General features: G+C 38.3%; 1 protein-coding gene across 2 annotated transcripts in view; it reads left to right on the forward strand.

Moving 5' to 3' along the window:
• Positions 1-18137, forward strand: part of nlgn3a (neuroligin 3a) — a 223590-nt gene that overhangs the window by 62037 nt on the left and 143416 nt on the right. The window contains exons 4-5 of one of the 2 annotated variants that reach the window (XM_088430611.1): positions 839-898; positions 16639-16788. In XM_088430611.1, the coding sequence (XP_088286737.1) occupies positions 839-898; positions 16639-16788 (210 nt within the window). The remainder of the gene's footprint in view (positions 1-838; positions 899-16638; positions 16789-18137) is intronic. The other variant, XM_088430612.1, reaches the window with a different exon arrangement.

The following is an 18137-nucleotide window of genomic DNA, read 5'->3' on the forward strand; positions in this document are numbered from 1 at the left end:
AGTTTAAAAATGTTATTAAGTAGAAGTACCACACAGAAAGAAAAACAAGAATAAAGATGTAATGTCAACATACTGTAATGTTAGTACAGTACAATGAAGTAGGATGCTATTTTGAGGTTATTGTGACATCATAATGCATGGTTACGTTTATGCTTATCATATTACTACTTTATATTTGTGAATGTATTTTTTATCATCTCAAGACAATGACAATGTTGTTTCTAATAAAATATGACTCCATTCATCTTTTTTTTTAACTTAATTTCTCAAGGCAAATATGACAATGTGCTTATTAAATCATAATGTATTTTCTTTGTATTTTTCCTTGTACCTTTTACATTTTATTTTCTTATAATGCACAGTTGTCAAACTCAAGGCCTGGGGGCCAGATTCGGCCTGCCACATCATTTTATGCGGCCCACGGAGAGCTAATTATAACATCAAGTTTCTGACAAAATTGCAAGATGTTTGTTTGTTTGTTTTTTGTTACCAATACCCCTTTTGAACAGTTTTTAGCAGCCTCTGTTTTAAAATGTGAAAATGTGTGAGTGTCATACTTCAAATTTATTGGACTTCACAGTCATAACTGCCATCGGACAAAAACTATAACTACAATGTGGCCCATGGTAAAAATGAGTTTGATACCCTTCTTTATTTTTTCCTTTGTACTTAATGGTAACAAAAACGCGTCCTAACTATATTTCTTTGTGATCTTATCCGTTGCTGTGGCGGTTTCATTCAAGGCAATTTCAATTGAATAACACACAACATTTTTAGCGTTGTTGCTTTTTATGCAATTGCCTGTCCTTTCTATGTCTCTGCCTGCTTCACCAAACAGGTACCCATGCGAAAAAACAGAGCGAGGATTTATCAGAAAACGACGGTGATGAAGACGAAGGTATTTTCATGGTGAACAAAGATAATGCATGGTTACTCTTATTCTTCTTTGTTTTCTTTATTTTTGCATTTACTCACAATGAGCCACTGTTTACATGACTATTTCTTTTTTTTCCTCATTTATTCATTGTTAATGTGCAAATGGATGAATGTGATGAGCACCTGAACTCAACTTGTGTTATTGCGCAAGAGTCAGATGAGATCAGGTGGCAAGGCAGATAATGGTCCCCGCTTAACTTATTTGAATGTCTCATGCTGACAAGGTGTTGTTACAAGGCTACATGTGGCGGTAAGAGACCCCTCTAGAGGTGTGGTCAGCCACCGCATTTGTGGCGAAAATGGCCAAGAGGAAGTGAGGCGGCGGTGTCATATCAGCCTATTCAGCAGGTCTTCCAGCAGATTTAGATGAGGAGAGGCAGTTCACGAGGACCGCTGGAGAGGATTAGAGGCGAGTGCTGTTGAAAATGGAATGTTACTGCTCAGCAATCGCATTGTTCACTTTCCATATTTATCTTGGGATATTCCAGGCTCAGGCCGGATCTCTTGGTGAGATTAGAATGAGAGATGATTCTTGTGCTGCAACAGAAATGGCTTAAGTGGCGGATTCTTAACCAAACCCTTGATATTGGAACGCCTTTGCCGTGGTGAGACACTCCGGGGCAGGTGATGCAAGCGCCGTTGAGTATCGAGATAAAGCTCTGTCGGGAATTGGATTTTTATACATTGTGTGGGTGCATTTGTTGAACAAAAGGCTATTAGGAAGTGAGTGAGAACAACAATGGTTTACCGTCTTTTTGCACCATTATACAACTTTACAGAGTAAGCACATTCAATCGCAGGTAATAATTTTCTTTTTTTTTTTCCCCAAATAAAAGCTGCGACTTGACTCCCTAAGATACTGGTTTGCTATTGATCGGCGTCGCGGTCAAAATGGCGGCATGCTACGGACTGGATCGCATCTGAGTGCTAAAAATAACGTGTTTATTGTGCATTTTACTGCATAATTCAAACTTGAATGGGTTAGCCATGTGTCACAAGCTTGTTAGTGATGTTAAAGAGAGAAGTAAGAAGATGATTTATATTGAAACGAAGCTGGAGATTATCAAGAAATACCAAGAAGGCAAAGCTAGCCTAGCCTAGGCTAGGCTACCCTCACTAAAGAATATGGCCAAAACAACCTCCTCATGGCACTCAAAGATCAATAAATCCTTTATATTTTTTTTATTTATGATGGTATTTAACTGGATACATGTATATTGTAAATAAGTAGCACTTGTAACCAATAATATATTTTAATATATTTATACAATTTTGATGTTTTTATCTGGGGTTTTACATGCATTAGCGAATTAACATAGGTTTGGATTGCCCGCCATACGGCGAATTCGCGTTACGATTCCCACCCGTGGAACGGAATAATCTCGTAAACAGGGGACCCACTGGTATAAGACGCACCAACACTTTAGCAAAAATGAGCAAATATAGCAAAACAGAATAAATTGCATCATCCTAAACTCTTCATATTTTCTTGTGTTCATATCCGTAAGTCATATATTTGTTGCGCGTTAAGCGCGTTTCAGATTTCACACAATGTGAGTGGTTAGTGAACACCTCGCCAGTGTCACTTGAAATCAATCTATAAAATTTCATTTGTTATAGCCCTGAATCACCGAAGTCTCAAAGGGCTTCACAGCTGAAAAGAGGTCATGTCGAGACTTTTTTTGAAAAAAGAAGTCATACAGAGACATCTTTTCTGTGTAAGGTACACAACATCATCCCCTGTCAAAGCTCCCAGAAGGGGAAGGAAAAACTCAAAAACCCCAATTTGAGGAAAATCAGAAACCTTTAGAAGAGACTACAGGTGGGAGGAGCTCCCTTCCAGGCCCACAGGTTGAAGTGGATGCTGCATGTACCAAATACAGACAAATACAGATACACAATATAGATTACAGAAAACATATTGTGCTATATAGTGCAATGATGTCTTGACAGCAGGCAAAGCCATTGGGCAGGAACCTTCCCACAGTCCAGCCAAGTGGACCGCAGATGGTCGAGCTCTTAAATGTGCTCCAAGCAGTTGTTTTTCCTTTTCCTTGTGACACAGCTCGAGTTCATTTGTCCATAGTTGCGCACCATCCGTGTTTCACCATGTTTAGGAGTGTGTGTTTATGCCCTAACATCCCAATTAATAAACAAGTCAAGTTTAATACCTTTCCATGTTCTCTGACTTGAGAATCTAGTGGGAGACATCATACATTTTACATGATACTCTCGGTTTTAGTAATATTCCTATGTGTGAACAACGATGAACACAGACCATGATTCAGTCTGCTTGCTTCTTTTATTAAAATTAATTTCGAAACAACCCCAGCTAACCTGCGCATTTGTTAGCTGCAGCAGGCACTTGTTGAAAACAGCCAATTGACTTCCGCCCTTTATTTCATACCATTACGGTAATTATTGTAAGTAAAAATACGGCCGATATAAAACTGCATCAAAACTCGGCTTATGTGGCTTACGGATCAATCTTCCTCGAAAGATGTTGGAAAAAAAAAAAAAACAATGTTTCACTTACAGTTTATAGGATGCATCCATACTTTCGGCAACCTGTATTCTCTCACAAGGGCAGTACATGGGTGAAGTAAAAGGGGTATGAGAGCTTTCCTTCTTACTTTTATGTTACAGAGCTGAAGTCTCTGTAACAGAAGTCCTTTATCTACTAGAGAGAGGCTGGTGATGAGAGTGCATAGTAAGCAAGGAATTCTTAGAAATGAATCATTGAAGGAAAATAACACAATAACACTGGGGTTGTTTAGGATGAGAAATTAACATTGTAACATGGTGAAAATATCCCAAAATTTGAATTTCCGTGATATAGGACCTTTAAGATCATATAATTTTCTCAAGTATGTCTCAGTTGTCTCAGGTTTTACAACCTGTTATCTTTATTTCAATAGCCTTACTGTTACGTTGACATTCTCATCCGTACATATTCACAAGCAGGTGCCCCCAGTTTTCGTCATTCCAGAACTAGAATTACTTCCTGTTTTTATGCCTAAGAAAGTATGTCATCAGTGGTTGTAGTACAACTAGACGAAATGCTTCAGTCAGACCAATTGCAAACTGAGCATTTCTGATGGTACGTTTCCAATAAAATGTGGGACCGCAAGGAAACCTACATAGTCAGGTAGGACACTCCTAGAACCTTCAATTGCACCTTAAAATGCAATGACTAGTTTACTACCGTTGGCCCGTAAACCATGATAGCATTTAGCATTAGCCCAAGTACTGTATTAAGCAATCTCCAGTCACCAGATTTACTTCTACTATTCAAATCGGCTCCCCTGTGTAGTTTGCACATCAACAAACGCAAGCAAGACCCGAGACACTGCCTGGAATTCCATCGTGTAAGCCGACTGGAGCATAATAGCGCAAAGTTTTGAAATAAACGCACTTATCATAATCAACCATGTAAACAAAGTTTCACAAAGACAAAGCGGTTATACATTAAATTGTATTAAAAATAGACCCCATAAAAACAGTGTTTAAGATTCCAAAAAGGTGGTATATTAACTTTCCTTCAAATTGTTTAAACTGACGGGATCTTAAAAAGGCAACTGAGGCAAGAGATCCTTACGCATGTTCACTTGCATTCTCATCTCAATGACGCCACTTTTGTTTTTGTTTTTATTTTCTTTCTTTTTTTGTTTTTTTCAGTCTCCGGCTTTGTGTCGCTTGAAGGATCACCATGCGTGCGCCCGCGAACGTTAGCCCGGAGCCGCATAGAAAACGCTGACGAGCGTCGATCCGTTTGTCTGGCACGTCTCAACGCTGGTGTTCACACTGGCTTGCTCTCTAAGCCATGCAAGACTAGCCCGACTGAAATTGCGACACGTTTATTCTTTAGCGAGCGCAACTAATGCTATTTACGGAACAGCGGCGTAGAAAGCACAATGCCATCCCTGTGGAATCTCTGCTGCAGCAGCGCTGTAGCTAATGCCTGTGTTGGCCATCAATCCCTTAACATGATCGAGAAAATTTTCATTGTTCTGGTAAATATATCTTTTTGAAGTGTCAGCCTGAGACAGGAAGACGGAAGGAAGAAATGTTCAGGGACTCCCCTCGGTTCTCTGTTTTGAACCCCCCAAAGTATTCTCTCGCCATTCACAGAAGGATGGATCTGAACATGACACAAACCAAAAATTCCTCGCCCAGCTTTTACTCCAGTGTACTATTACTGCAGGTAATAGCAATGCCCCTTCTTGTAAACGTACGGCGTATATCACAGATGAAAATCGAATGTTTGTTTTAATGTTAAAGGGCAAGCAGAATAAGAACACACAGAGAACTCCCACTCGCTCACTCTTTGGTGATTCACCTCTCATGCACATTCTCATTCATTGTGCGGAGCTGCTGTCTTGTCTGGCTGCTCAGCACCTCCATCGCTCAGCCTTTGCATTACTATGCTGCCTCGCTTGGCCGTATGTCTATGTGGGGATAATTCCCTTCCTCCCACTAACTTTGAGCTGTCCTCCCCCATGCTACCAGCCCCTGGACATTTACTTTGGACTCAGTCATTTTTTATTGAAACAGTAAGAGCCTTAGCTGTAGGCGTACATGTGTGTTGGTATACATTTTCAACAGTGGTGTCCAAACTAAGTCTCGAGGGCCATTTGCGGACCCCCATCCACGTAATAGCGGCCTGCGGAATATACTAAAATCACATTTTGACATGACCCACAATGCTATTTTTAAAAAAAAGCCTTTTTATTTAAAGGTTTGAGGGTAGACAATGTTAGGATTTTCTGTTTGCACTTACAGTACATTACAGTACATTATGTAGACAATGTGTAATTGCGTGATTTTAATCGTGTTTAACACTTGTGCACATACTTTGCAAACTATAAACATTGTATTACCTTTTCCTAATTTTGTAAGTGCTTTTAAAGGCGTAATAATTAAAGTTGTGTAGGAGGATTTTTTTCCTTCAACCATTCAAATTGTTCAGTAGCACCAGCTCGATCCATACATATGTAGGTTCATTTTATTAACACCCACAAAAAAATATAAAATGGTATGGTCTGTCTTTGTAGTCTGTGACGTGATGATGGCACTTTAAGACATTGCCATGGTCTCTATCGCCGCCATCTTGAGATGAACCACAAGTCAACAAAGCATTGTCTGTTTTGCTGACATAATTATAGTTTGCTGCTCAATGGAATGTTGCAAAAATTACAGGAAAATCAATGTAATAAATTCTATTAAGAGGCATCTGAAAAATTGTAACTACAATGCTTTTTTATATGGTCCAAAATGTGGACAATGATTATTTTTGGACACAAAATCTCCCACATCCAACTGCAATCACATAGAAATGTCAAAATCGTTGTGTTTTAACATTTTACATGTTTTATTCATCTGCTGGAAATTTCAGCTCCCTTAGTGTTGTTTTTCTATTGATTCTTTCATGATGTCATGGAAAAAAAAATTAAGGAATTTACATAATTTGTAACATGATGGCACAATGGTTAATAAGTAAGTATAAAAAAACAACTTGGGCCTAAGGTATTTCTATTTTTCTGTTCGTAGCCCTCAGAGGTTTAGACACCCCTGATTTACAACATTACATAGCATAGCAAAATAACAATGGCTGTATCTTCACACACACACACACACACTTCTGAAAAAACACATTTGCTAAAATTACCCCGTAAAGATACTGATCATGTTCACAATTCCTCACTGCAATTTTCAACAATGATTTAACATGGTAGGAAAAACATATCAATGTGCAGCATTTTATTCCCTGTAAATGTTTGCAAATATTAACATTTTCAATCACCTCACAGGTGAGCTATTGTTAGAACAGGTCACTAAGTTATTCATGCCTCATAACATATACCAGGATAAAAAATAAGGACGCTTTAGTCAAATTTGAGCATAATATGGAAATGCTGTAATTAGAAGGGAGGGGATAAGCCTTTTATATGTATGTATAACCTTGACAGTGAAATGCTGTATGCTGTAGCCATTTTTACTGTATGGCAAAACATAGGACATTCAATAAGTCCTACTATGAACATAATTTAATTAGTCATTCCTTTTGAATAAAAGTTGGACATAAACGGACCTTAACAAAACGCAGAGAGCCCCGTTTGAAAGTATGTTTTCTAATAAGAAAGCAAAGGGTAAAATAACCCGTTTATATACTGTACGTCTTTCTATCTGTCAGTCCGTCCCTGAGGCTGTCCCTCTGAGCATCGCTGTCTGTTTTTCCTCTTCATGTCTTTCGGAGTGACAGTCAACCCAGTGGCGCCGCCACAGTCTATTCAAATTCAGCCTCGGCCTCCCTGCGGCAACGTGAGTGTGTAGGCCAAGTCGCTGTGATTTACGCTGTCCCACAATAGAGACTCAATTTTCCAGAGGCTGTTATTATGCTGTAAATAGGCAAGTGCAAGCTCCCAGTCACCTAGCTGCTGCTGTTGGATAAAAGCGGCCATGGAAATAAAGGAAGCTGGGCTAAACATGGCTTCTGTGTACGTACTAACTTGCTCCCACTAATGAAAAGTAAATGTGTCTGTGAGTCCGTCTGTCCTCTGTTTGGCTGCAGCTCCAGTCAGGAGGGGAGTCTCCAGTGTAGAGCGTACAGCCCAAGCCATCAAATAAGTAAAGCATGCACGCACTATAAGGCATAAACAATGCGAGCTTCCAAGCGCCGACGAGGATCGGCACACAAACACAGAAGCTCGTTGTGGTTACGGTGCCAGGGAGCAGAGCTCAGCTCCACCTGCCCGGGTATTACCATTAATTCCACTGCACAAGGATAACTGGATGCCCATCTAGCAAAGCCCCCCCAGCTCATCTCAGGCTAGTGCACGGGGGCTGCTGAATCAACTTGGGGAGCAATTGCACTCCTGCCATCTCCTTCTGATGTGACTGGAATGAAAAATGTTTACATACTGTATTTTTCAGACTATAAGCCGCACCGGCATGAAAGCCGGCAGCGAAACTCGAGCAAAAAAAATGGTCAGGGATATGCCGCACCAAACAATAAGCCGCATGTCATAGAATTAGATACTTATGCTGAAAGAAGGTACATGGACGTATTTTTTATTTCAACAGACATGTTTAGCACCAACATATTAATAGAAATTGATGATTTATATCTCATATTGTTCATAGTCCGGTGTGGCTTATCTAGGCTACCCTCGCTCGGGACTATGACCGTAAGTAGCTCAAGTCAAAGACACTCAAAGGTAAATAAAATTGATTTTTCCTATATATTTTATTTATTTATGATGTTATTTAGTTGTATACATTTATATTATATATAAGTAACACTTACTATACTATTATGTTACCAATTTGTAATATGTATATGCAATTTTGATGTTTTTATTTGGGGTTTTATACAGATTAGCGAATTACCATAGGTCTCTATTTCTATTTCACATACAAAATATAAGTACATAAACTGATGCCAAAGGATTCACTCCACTAATTCAGCATAAATTGTTTTGTGCTGCCTTAACCACTTAACCACTCCAGATTATTCATCTGTAGTTAACTAATGCTCTATTCAATCTGCATTACATATAGAAAAGTCTGAATTTTGGCAGAATGACTGGAGAGCTAAAACAGGTTCAATAATAGACTGATAGCGGTGGCAGGTTGACTCACCTCAGGCGCTAGCAGCCCACGCTCTTTTTTTTTTCCCTCTTGCCCTTTTTCCACAAGTGTCAAGAAATAATTGGTCAAGAACAAGCATGCCGACATAAAATCTACAACCTGCAAGGCCAGTCAATCCCGCGCCAGTCCGTCACATTCATTTCATTGAAATGTTTTTGAAAAAAGTTGGGGAGAGGTGATGCATCCCAAAATATTGTGTGCCAAACTCCATAACACAGCAAGCTTTTTCCATCACAGCTCTGTCTGCAGGATGCAGTGGACAGTGATCCAATTTGGCCCCAATGCAAGTGGACTTTTAACTGAAAAACTTTGGGAAAAAAAAAAAAATCCCTTAATTTGTATCCTTATCTGGACCTGTCACAAAATGTGATTTCATTCCATACATAGGGTTAGTTTAAAATTTAAAAAAAGCTTCCAATAGACTGGCAAGCTTGTTCAAACTCTTTTTTTTTCTTAACGCTTGAATGCAAGCTAAATGCTAAAGTAAAGTATAGCTCCCCCCCCCCCCCATAATGCCATAGGCCAACTCATTCACGATCAGCCTGTTTTATACTGTCAAGCTCAATATTGAATATATATATATATATATATATATATATATATATATATATATATATATATATATATATATATATATATATATATATATGTTATATTTATATGCTTAAAACAATGCCAAAAACAGGACTTTTTTTTTCCACAAAAAACACTGTTTAACCAAATTGGCTAGTCAAAAATATTTTAGCAGCTTCACTCCATATTTTGATCTATTGGATACATGAAAACAATTTTTGGGGGAGACCGAAAATAACAAAATGATTTTTTATTTCGTTATAGATTATAGAACCTTTTGAAGATGTAAAGTGCCTTTAGGCATTTTTCAGCTCCGAAATATAAATGAAGCTTGCTCACGATCATCACAACACCCGACCTGTTTGTTTTTGATTTAGTCCTGTTTTTTTTTCCTAATCTGCCATCTTTGAGGTTTGCATCGGTGACAGAAACTAATTCTCTTTTTATTCTTGGGGGCAAACATCTGTCTGTGTGCATTACGGGTTACAGCGATAGCTAGAGGGAACTTGGGGTCCCCTCGCATTATTTTCCTAAGCCGTCATCTCTCCTTGGCTCTCTTCTCTTTCCTATGCAGCACACCACGCGTTCCCCTCTTGCCAAGCTCACATTTCGACCACAAACCACCAGCCAAGCAGAAAGTCACCTTCACCCAAAGGTCATTGCTGCCATTACTCGCACAGTAGGGATGCAAAGATTCATAGAGGAGGCATTCACTTTCACACTTCTTTCATGTCAAAGCTGCCATGCCAAGATTTTTTTTTTTAATCCATAGGACACACCTGAGTTAATCAAGGAAATGTCAAAAGAACAGTGTGATTGTACCAAACTAGAACAGGAAGGTAATGATGGATGCCAGCCTTTGAAAGTCAACTGCCTTTTGACGTTTTTTTTTATTCTTGCTCATTCTTGCGTTGTTTGTGAGTGAAAAGAAGAGAATTTGTTCCAGCGTGTTCCTTCACTTTAGCGCATTTCCCTCCAAGGCCGAGTCACACACACACACACACATAGTAACTCATTTGATGTGGATGAAAGGGAATGGAAGCAGATATTCTGTGACATTCCAAATATCGTCTGTGACTTGTAGCAGCTGTATAATTTGCTGTAATTACACAAAATGTTTTGCAAGCATCTCCAAGCGGGGGAAAATAATGCTGCCACTTTTAAATGTGAAAACAGACAGTAATGGACTTGTCATGACTGAAGTGTGAACCTTGTCCTGACAAGAACATTTACAGTAGGATGCGTGTCATGTCTTGCCACATCAGGACACTGTCATCACTCGGCCACCACGCCGCGGTCACAAGCTGATGACAGCCACTGTGTTCCTTCATGTGCTGAATGCCAGCCATGCTTACTTTAAAACTGTATAAACAACACATACCTGTCTTAGACACTTGTTACAATATATTTTTATAGACAGGTGTCTATAATATGGCCGACAAGTTGATGCATTCTTTAAGAATACCAATATCAGGTATCAGTATCGGTACCGATACCGGCCTCATTTCAAGATATCGGTCATGGTCAAGGTATTGGTTGGGGCTGCCTCTTCATGATTGCTATTTGCCTGTGGAAGGCAATGTAAAGGTCAGGGTGTCCTTTCCTGAGCCCACAAGGGCTTAGTAGGGTATCTCCATTGTGTCAAAAAATAGAGAAGAAAGTTGACACAAGTAAATAGGCTTTATCTAGAGTGGATAATTACATGCATAGATTTTTTTTAGCTTTACCTTTAGGTATTTTTCCCCCCCAGGAAAATTTACGTATCAATAAAATGTATTGAATCTGTACTTAGTATCGTTGACTAATAAAGACTTAAACATGATATTGAACATCCCAAAGTACGATACAGTTAAAGACCGTAACATATTGTGTGAATAATTGTAGATTTTTCAATGAATCAGATAAAAACACATTTGAAATATTAATCTATTCAAAAACAGGACATGATGTCAAATGTGTAATGTTGAAACCATAAAAAATATGATTGATTTGCTGGTTTGGATTGTAACATGATACAAAGTAGGCTCACATGATGCAAACATTTTATTGAGATTCAACACAAAGATAATTTGTCTGCTTACATGGAGGATGACGGTGATGAAATTCAGGGGATTACGACATCAAAATTTTTGATTATTTCAATAAGTGATTCCTTGTCCATTGATTGATTGCACTTTTAATATTGATATATTGTATTCTGTACATTCTTCTGAGACCCAGCCTATTCATTTATATCCACTGCTGTGTCTCTGGAGAACAGCAAAGTTAATTGCATACCCAAACACGAGACATCATTTGATAGGCCAGGATACCAAGCAATCAAGAACTCTAAATAGATCAAAAACTAATGTCCACAACAGTGGACACAAATAAACATGCTGGGTCTCAGGAGGATATGGTTAGCCAAAACAAAACAAAAAAAAAAACAATCCCCAGATTTGCTGTTGTCTCTTATTATCTGTATGAATTATTTGAAGGAATAATGGTTCAAAACATACCATTAAAGCCTAAATGTTTTTAATGCAGGTTGAAAACAAACATCTTTTCCCATACTTAAGATTAAACCAGAATCAAATCTTCCTCTTTCACTGTGCGCTCTTTAGATAACTTTAGTAAGCTATTTTCAATTTCTTGTCTTTAGAAAGGCGCAGATGGAGGGGCACATGGCGAAGGAGAAGGGATAAATGACGGGGTTTCGCTTTCACAAGTAGAGTATTGACTACGCACTGGAGTGGGCAGTTGGGCCCGCCAGCAGCCCAATCAATCCAGGACTCACTTGAAAGGTTCTGCCCCCTTATGTCCTGTTAAAAGACACACTTTGCTATATTTTTGGCACTTGTCAGCAGGACTGTTCACAACCGCTCTTCACAGTTCAGAGATGGCTCTCACAAAAACTTAGTAGGATTTCATGCTGTACTCTGTAACTCTCACAGTAAACAGTTACTCTCTAAAATATCTTCTGAGGTTGACTTTTGTACTGTTTCCCAAATAGCGATGTCTGAATGCACACACACACACAAAAATGCTGTATATTCTGAGTATGTTGGGTTATTTTTACACAAGTTTGGCATCATTGTTTTACACCAGCAAATATTTTCAAAGATTGAATTTGAGGCGTTTGAAGAGCTTATGTTGGTCCCTATTGTGTATGGGTAGTTTGTTTGACTTGTTGGATCAAAATCCTGACCCAACATTCAAGATTCAAGAGTTTTATTGTCATATGCATAGTAATACTACACAATGAAATGTTTACTCTGTTTACTTCCACAGTCGAGCAAATAATAAAGTAGGCAATAAAACCAAAACTGGAAAACGGTAAGAGCAAGTAATAATGAACCACGAATAAATGAATAGACTTACGGAGTAGATTGAGTGATAAGACTGTATACATATGAGGAAGATGGTGCAAAATATCATGTTTTTAGCAGCTTTCCTGCACTGTGCAGGATTTGTAAGGGGCATGTGTGCATGCGGTAAAGTGACTGGTGGTGAGGCAAATGAGTACGTGAGGGATTTGATCAGAATCCGGTTGGGCTGTCGGTAGAAGCTATGGGTAGAACCCAACATGCTGGGTCAAGTTGTCCCCTTTATTAATATAATTTAATGTAAAATATGGTTGAAAATATGCCAGAAAAATAAGCCCAATTGGGTTAACAATGGTCTGTCCCAACTTGTTGGTTAAAACAAATAACCTAAAAAGTTAGGTTCGTCCTCTTTTGACCCATTCTTGGTTTGAATGGATCTTAAAAATGGTGTTTGTTGAATTGTTGTATCGAACCCAGCTGTGTTTAGAGTGTGTAAAGTGGTTTGAACAAACACTATTTGTCGCAGTTAATATAACCCAATTTGGATCAAAAAGAATTGACCGAACTTTTTTTTTTCCTTGGCCCTACACTTTTTAGTCAGAGTGAAGATTTTGTATGTGGGAGAAAGTGAATTTCATTTTTTTTTCATCTCAACTTTCACAATTCCTTTTTTTTTCTTCTTTATTTGTATTTGGGTTATTTTTGCGCATGAAACTGTATTCCCACTGTATTGATATGTGCATTAATAAACTCTGTTTTTTTTTCTCTAGCACCGAGCACACATTCCAGTGTTGTTTTTTCACGACTTTTATTGAGGAACAGTCAAATTGCGTGTTATTTGTTTGCCTTGATGCAGATGAAAGTCAGCAGGCAGTCATCAAACTCTCTCATTGCTTAATCATAATTTCTTACACACAAAATAAGGTTGCAATGAAAATGTGTAAATTTCTATGACAGTATTTGACGCAATTGGGTTGCTGATAGAACATCTGACTCCTCCCACAAAAGATCAAGTCAATAAATTGCTGTAAACAAATCAAGCCGAAGAGCCTTATGTCACATTCCCGAAAGGGATTGAACTGTCGTCATGGCAACATGATATGAATCAACAAAAGAGGTGACTGATGACATTGACGTGACTAAATGTTGTCTTTTTTTTTTTTTTTTTTTTTTTTTTACTGTCCTATCCCTTATGTATCTGTGCTACATTTGTTAGCTTGTCTGTTTTCCCTTCCCATTTCCCTTTGACCTCTCATGCCGTCTCACCTCACACATCCTCTCCTCTTATTGTTCGACACACACGTGTGCACAGAAAGGTGTCAGCTGTAAATCACATTTCACTGTCGTCGCCCTCCCAGACACCGGCCTAATAAAAGCCAGCTAAATTAAAAGGCGGCGTTATATACTGCACATGAGCCTGAATCGTGAATAAACAAAGGGGCAGTGCGATTGAGATTGTGTCAAGGCTGTTTGTAGGAAACGCATCTTATTAGCGAGGCTGGGGCGTATATTAACGAGCGCTGCTTGTAGATGCAGATTGGGCTGTTAAGGATGTTGGGGACTATGAAGGGATGTTTTTTTTTTTTTTCCTTCACCGTGGCAACCAGATACCCCTTTTTGAAAAGTCAGCTTCTTATTTTGTCCTATTAGGGCCGAAGCAGCGACTGCTGCGATGTACCGATTGTTTTTGCATAAATTCTTATTATTATTTCTTAATTTACTTATTTGGTGTTTTCTCAGAAAATAATCCATTTTTGGGGACTGAACATGCATGAAAACACGTCGAATTTTGCAGGGGTGGTAAGAAATGTGGTGTTCATTGTTCAAATTGAAGACAAAAACTAAATAACTTTATAGTGCCCCCTAGAGTCAAAAAGTAAAAACAGTCCCAGTACGTCTTAGTGCCTCATAGTGGAAATAAAAGAAAGACGTAAGTCATCTTTTTTCTTAACTCAAACTAGGGCTGCATGATTAATCGAATTTTAATCGCAATCACGATATTGGCTGCCACGATTAATTAAAATGATCCTCTGCAATATTAACATTAAAGTAGCTTCACTAAATGTCAAATCAAGCACTTTGTGATCCTACCATCAAGGGGCAATGTTTCATACATGTTTGCATGACAAAAGCCTCTGCTTTTTTCACCCTAATACATTATTTATCAGTATGAAATATTTTCTCACCTGAATCCTAATATAAACTGTTCTAGCTTTCACTTGAGACCCAAAATTGGAAGAAATTTGGTTTAAAATGACTGAAAAGACATTTTGATTGCCATTTGATTGAAATTTGCATAAAAGAAAATCACGTGCTTCGTTCTAGGTATGCTTCATTTTTTTTCACTTGTTTGCACTCAGCAAGTAAGTTAGCTGTGTTGCTCTGTATGCCAAGTTTTTGCCATGTGTTGGGTGAATTTCTTTAAATTATTTACTTTATTTATTTCAGTTCATTATTGTTACAGTATTTTAAAATATCAAGTCTTGAAGCCTTGTTTATATACTGTTTGCTTCAAATAAAGGCGATGAATCGACTTTTTTGACCAAACATGATGAATAATTCTGATTAATAAATGTAATTTCAATATTGCCCAAAATAGTCGTGATTTTTATTTTGGCCATAATTGTGCAGCCCTAACTCAAACTCATTAAAAGTGATAAAAATCATTTTTTTTTTTTTTTAATCATTTTGTCTAAATGTAATGCGTTTTCACAAAACCAGGCTTATGTCATAGAGATTAGTTTTGAGTGGATGAGGAAAACACACATTTTTTTGACAGAGATATTGATTTTAGTTCTGTAAATCAACCTCTCTAAGGTCTTGACTTTAATTCCTCAGCAGCGAAATACTTGTAATTAAAAGTTTTAAAAAATAAGAAAGTAGACAAGTAGTAGACAAAGTAGACAATATGCACCATGGAAAGTGTGTTTATGTGTGTTTTTTTTTTTTCGCAACTTGGCAACATTCAAATTAAGGCATCTTGATCTGTTTTGAGCTACTTCCGTATATTATAATTAAAAAAAAAGGAATTAAGTATAGATAAGTGTAGTACACTGCAATTTCAAGACTTTCTGTTAAATATTTCTGTTAAAATTCTGTTAAAATTATCAAAGTGAATTTTTAGTATTTGCTACAGGCAGCTAAAATGTAGGAGACGGGCCCCAAATAGCCCCTGGGCTATAGTTTGGACACCACGTGTAGCACCCACCCAAGACTTCCCAAAAAGTCCATTGCAGCCATGTGCTTTGATGAACAGAATATGAGCTATGAATTACCATTTTTGGACATTTACAGCCACTGTACTTTTGCCCGCTTGTTGTATTGTATTTCTCAATTTTCTTTTTTTCTCAACTGTACCCTTTTTAAATCAGCCCCCCCCCCCTTTTTTTTTTGTCACTTTTTACCCTTTGCACCCCTTCTCATTCGCACCACTCGAAACGTGGGGAGAAAGAAAGAAGGCAGCATGGAGATTGGGGCGAGTCTGTGATTGAAAGTGATACAAAGTGAGGGAGGGGGGCTGCAGGAGTGAAAATGAGAGTGAGTTTCTTTTCTTGTCCCTCCCTTGCATGCTGCTAGACCACTCACTAATTCAGAAGACTATTCCTCAGACAGAGGCTATTTTTTTTCTTCCCCTTTTCGCCAGCGAATGTGCTTTATCTGGCTGAAGTGTCATTCCAGCTGGCCATCCATTTCTGGTTTGGGAATTAAATAAATAGCCCTCAATGTCCTGCACCTCTGTGCAAACAAGTTAGGGACTGCACACAGGTTCATGTGCGCGATGACAAAGAAACAAAAAAGTATGTTGTGTAATTAGCATCTGTTTTTTTTTTCTTTTTCCCAATCACTGTCAAGCCAAATTAGCATCTCAGTGAGGGAACAAGTCAGAGTAGCTTCCTTCTCCTTAATGACTTCCTACTTGCCCATATTTGGAAAGTCCGCCTGCTTCCAGGAAAGCCAAACAGCATTTTATTAGTTTGTTTTCTAAGAGGTAAATTACACGTGGCTTGCATCCGCGATGGTCAATTACTTTAATAGAATGGAATCGCTTACGTTGGTGCCCATCTGCGCCGGTATCTGGGAGGCGACGGTCACTATGTGAATGTGAAGCCAATCGGCGTCAGCGTCAAAGGGCCTTCATCCGATCTGAATATGGTAACGATGGCCGCTCTTGCAGACATCCGAGACACCGGAGCCAAGCCTGTGATGGTCTACATCCACGGGGGATCCTACATGGAAGGGACGGGCAACATGATTGATGGCAGCGTCCTGGCCAGCTACGGCAATGTCATCGTCATCACGCTCAACTACCGCGTTGGAGTTCTCGGTAAGTTGTTTTCATTGTCGCTTTGCCAACGATTATGGAGAGTTTGTCTTGTTGGTTGGTTGTTGCTGGGTTTACCTTTTGTCGTGTAAAGATGATTGAAGATGATGCACTGTGAATATGCACGCATGGCTTGTTGGGATAATATGATGATTGCATGATGTACTTAAAAATACATTCAAATGTACATACGTACTGAACGTGTGGCTAAATGGGAAAAATGTAAAACACACAAAAAAATCCCATAGTTTCACTTGCGAATGTGCACACTCTGTGGCATCATGGAAAAATGACAAATGGACACGAAGGTATAATTCGTCAGTATGTACGGAAGCACAGAACTGTGAAGTAGTCATTTTTGAATGGCAAAGTCATTAGACACACATTCAAATGTACATACTTGTTGGTTAAATGATAAAAACATTTCTAAAAACACCCATAATGTCACAGTGTATTGATTTGCAAATGTCTTCCATGTTTTTGCCATGTGAAGTGTAATTGCAATTAAAAAAAAATGTATTTCCTGCACTTTGATGCACTTTATTAATTTTTAGACTAACCTATAACCTGTATAAAGGCAGTAAAAAGTAGTTAACAGTTATTGATTAATGTTGCTTTTTTTCTTTTTTTTTAATGTTAAAAATGATATAGGTTTAGGTATACTTTTATTACAACTTTTATTGATAGTCATATTTAGAGTCTTGATTGGGTTAAAAAAAAACAGTTGTTCAAAGTTGATTTCTATTGTTATTTTCTTTTAATATTAAACAGGATACAGTTTTACATGTAATTCAAAAATGTTTATAGATATCTTCTACTCGGTGCGGAAAGTGGGGGGACACGACAATTTTCTTTTTCCTGGAGGGGGGGGACTTTGCAAAATATAATTGAGTAGAACTGGTGTATAATAATGAGACACTTAATTTAATACATGTTCACAGCCTGCCATGTCTTCCCTCCTCTTTATCCATTATGCTTTTCATTTCCCTTCGACCCTTGTACAACTTTTATGTGAGTTTTTCCATTTAAATGCAATTATTTCTCAGCTCTCAAACATTTTGGGGGGAGGTTGGAACAGATTAGTCTATTTACATGTAAAAAGAACCTTGACTTGAAAAATTCACAATACAAACTTCTGGAATGTGTAAGTAAAGCTACCTCTGTATGTGGTTCTCTTCTCAGGAAAAAAAGTATTTTTAAAGCCATTGTTGTTGATTGACTTGCACAGCTGAATCATTTTTCAGGAATGTGTTGTACCTGAGTGCATGTGTGTGTGCGCACATGTGTGTCTTTGTGGGGGTGGTAGTGGTGAGAGGCAGAGAAGGGGGAGGCTAAAAGAAAGAAGTGAGCTC

The sequence above is a fragment of the Hippichthys cyanospilos genome, chromosome 13 (assembly GCF_059441005.1).
Source record: "Hippichthys cyanospilos isolate Australia breed blue-spotted pipefish chromosome 13, RoL_Hcya_1.0, whole genome shotgun sequence".
NCBI classification, from domain to species: domain Eukaryota; kingdom Metazoa; phylum Chordata; class Actinopteri; order Syngnathiformes; family Syngnathidae; genus Hippichthys; species Hippichthys cyanospilos.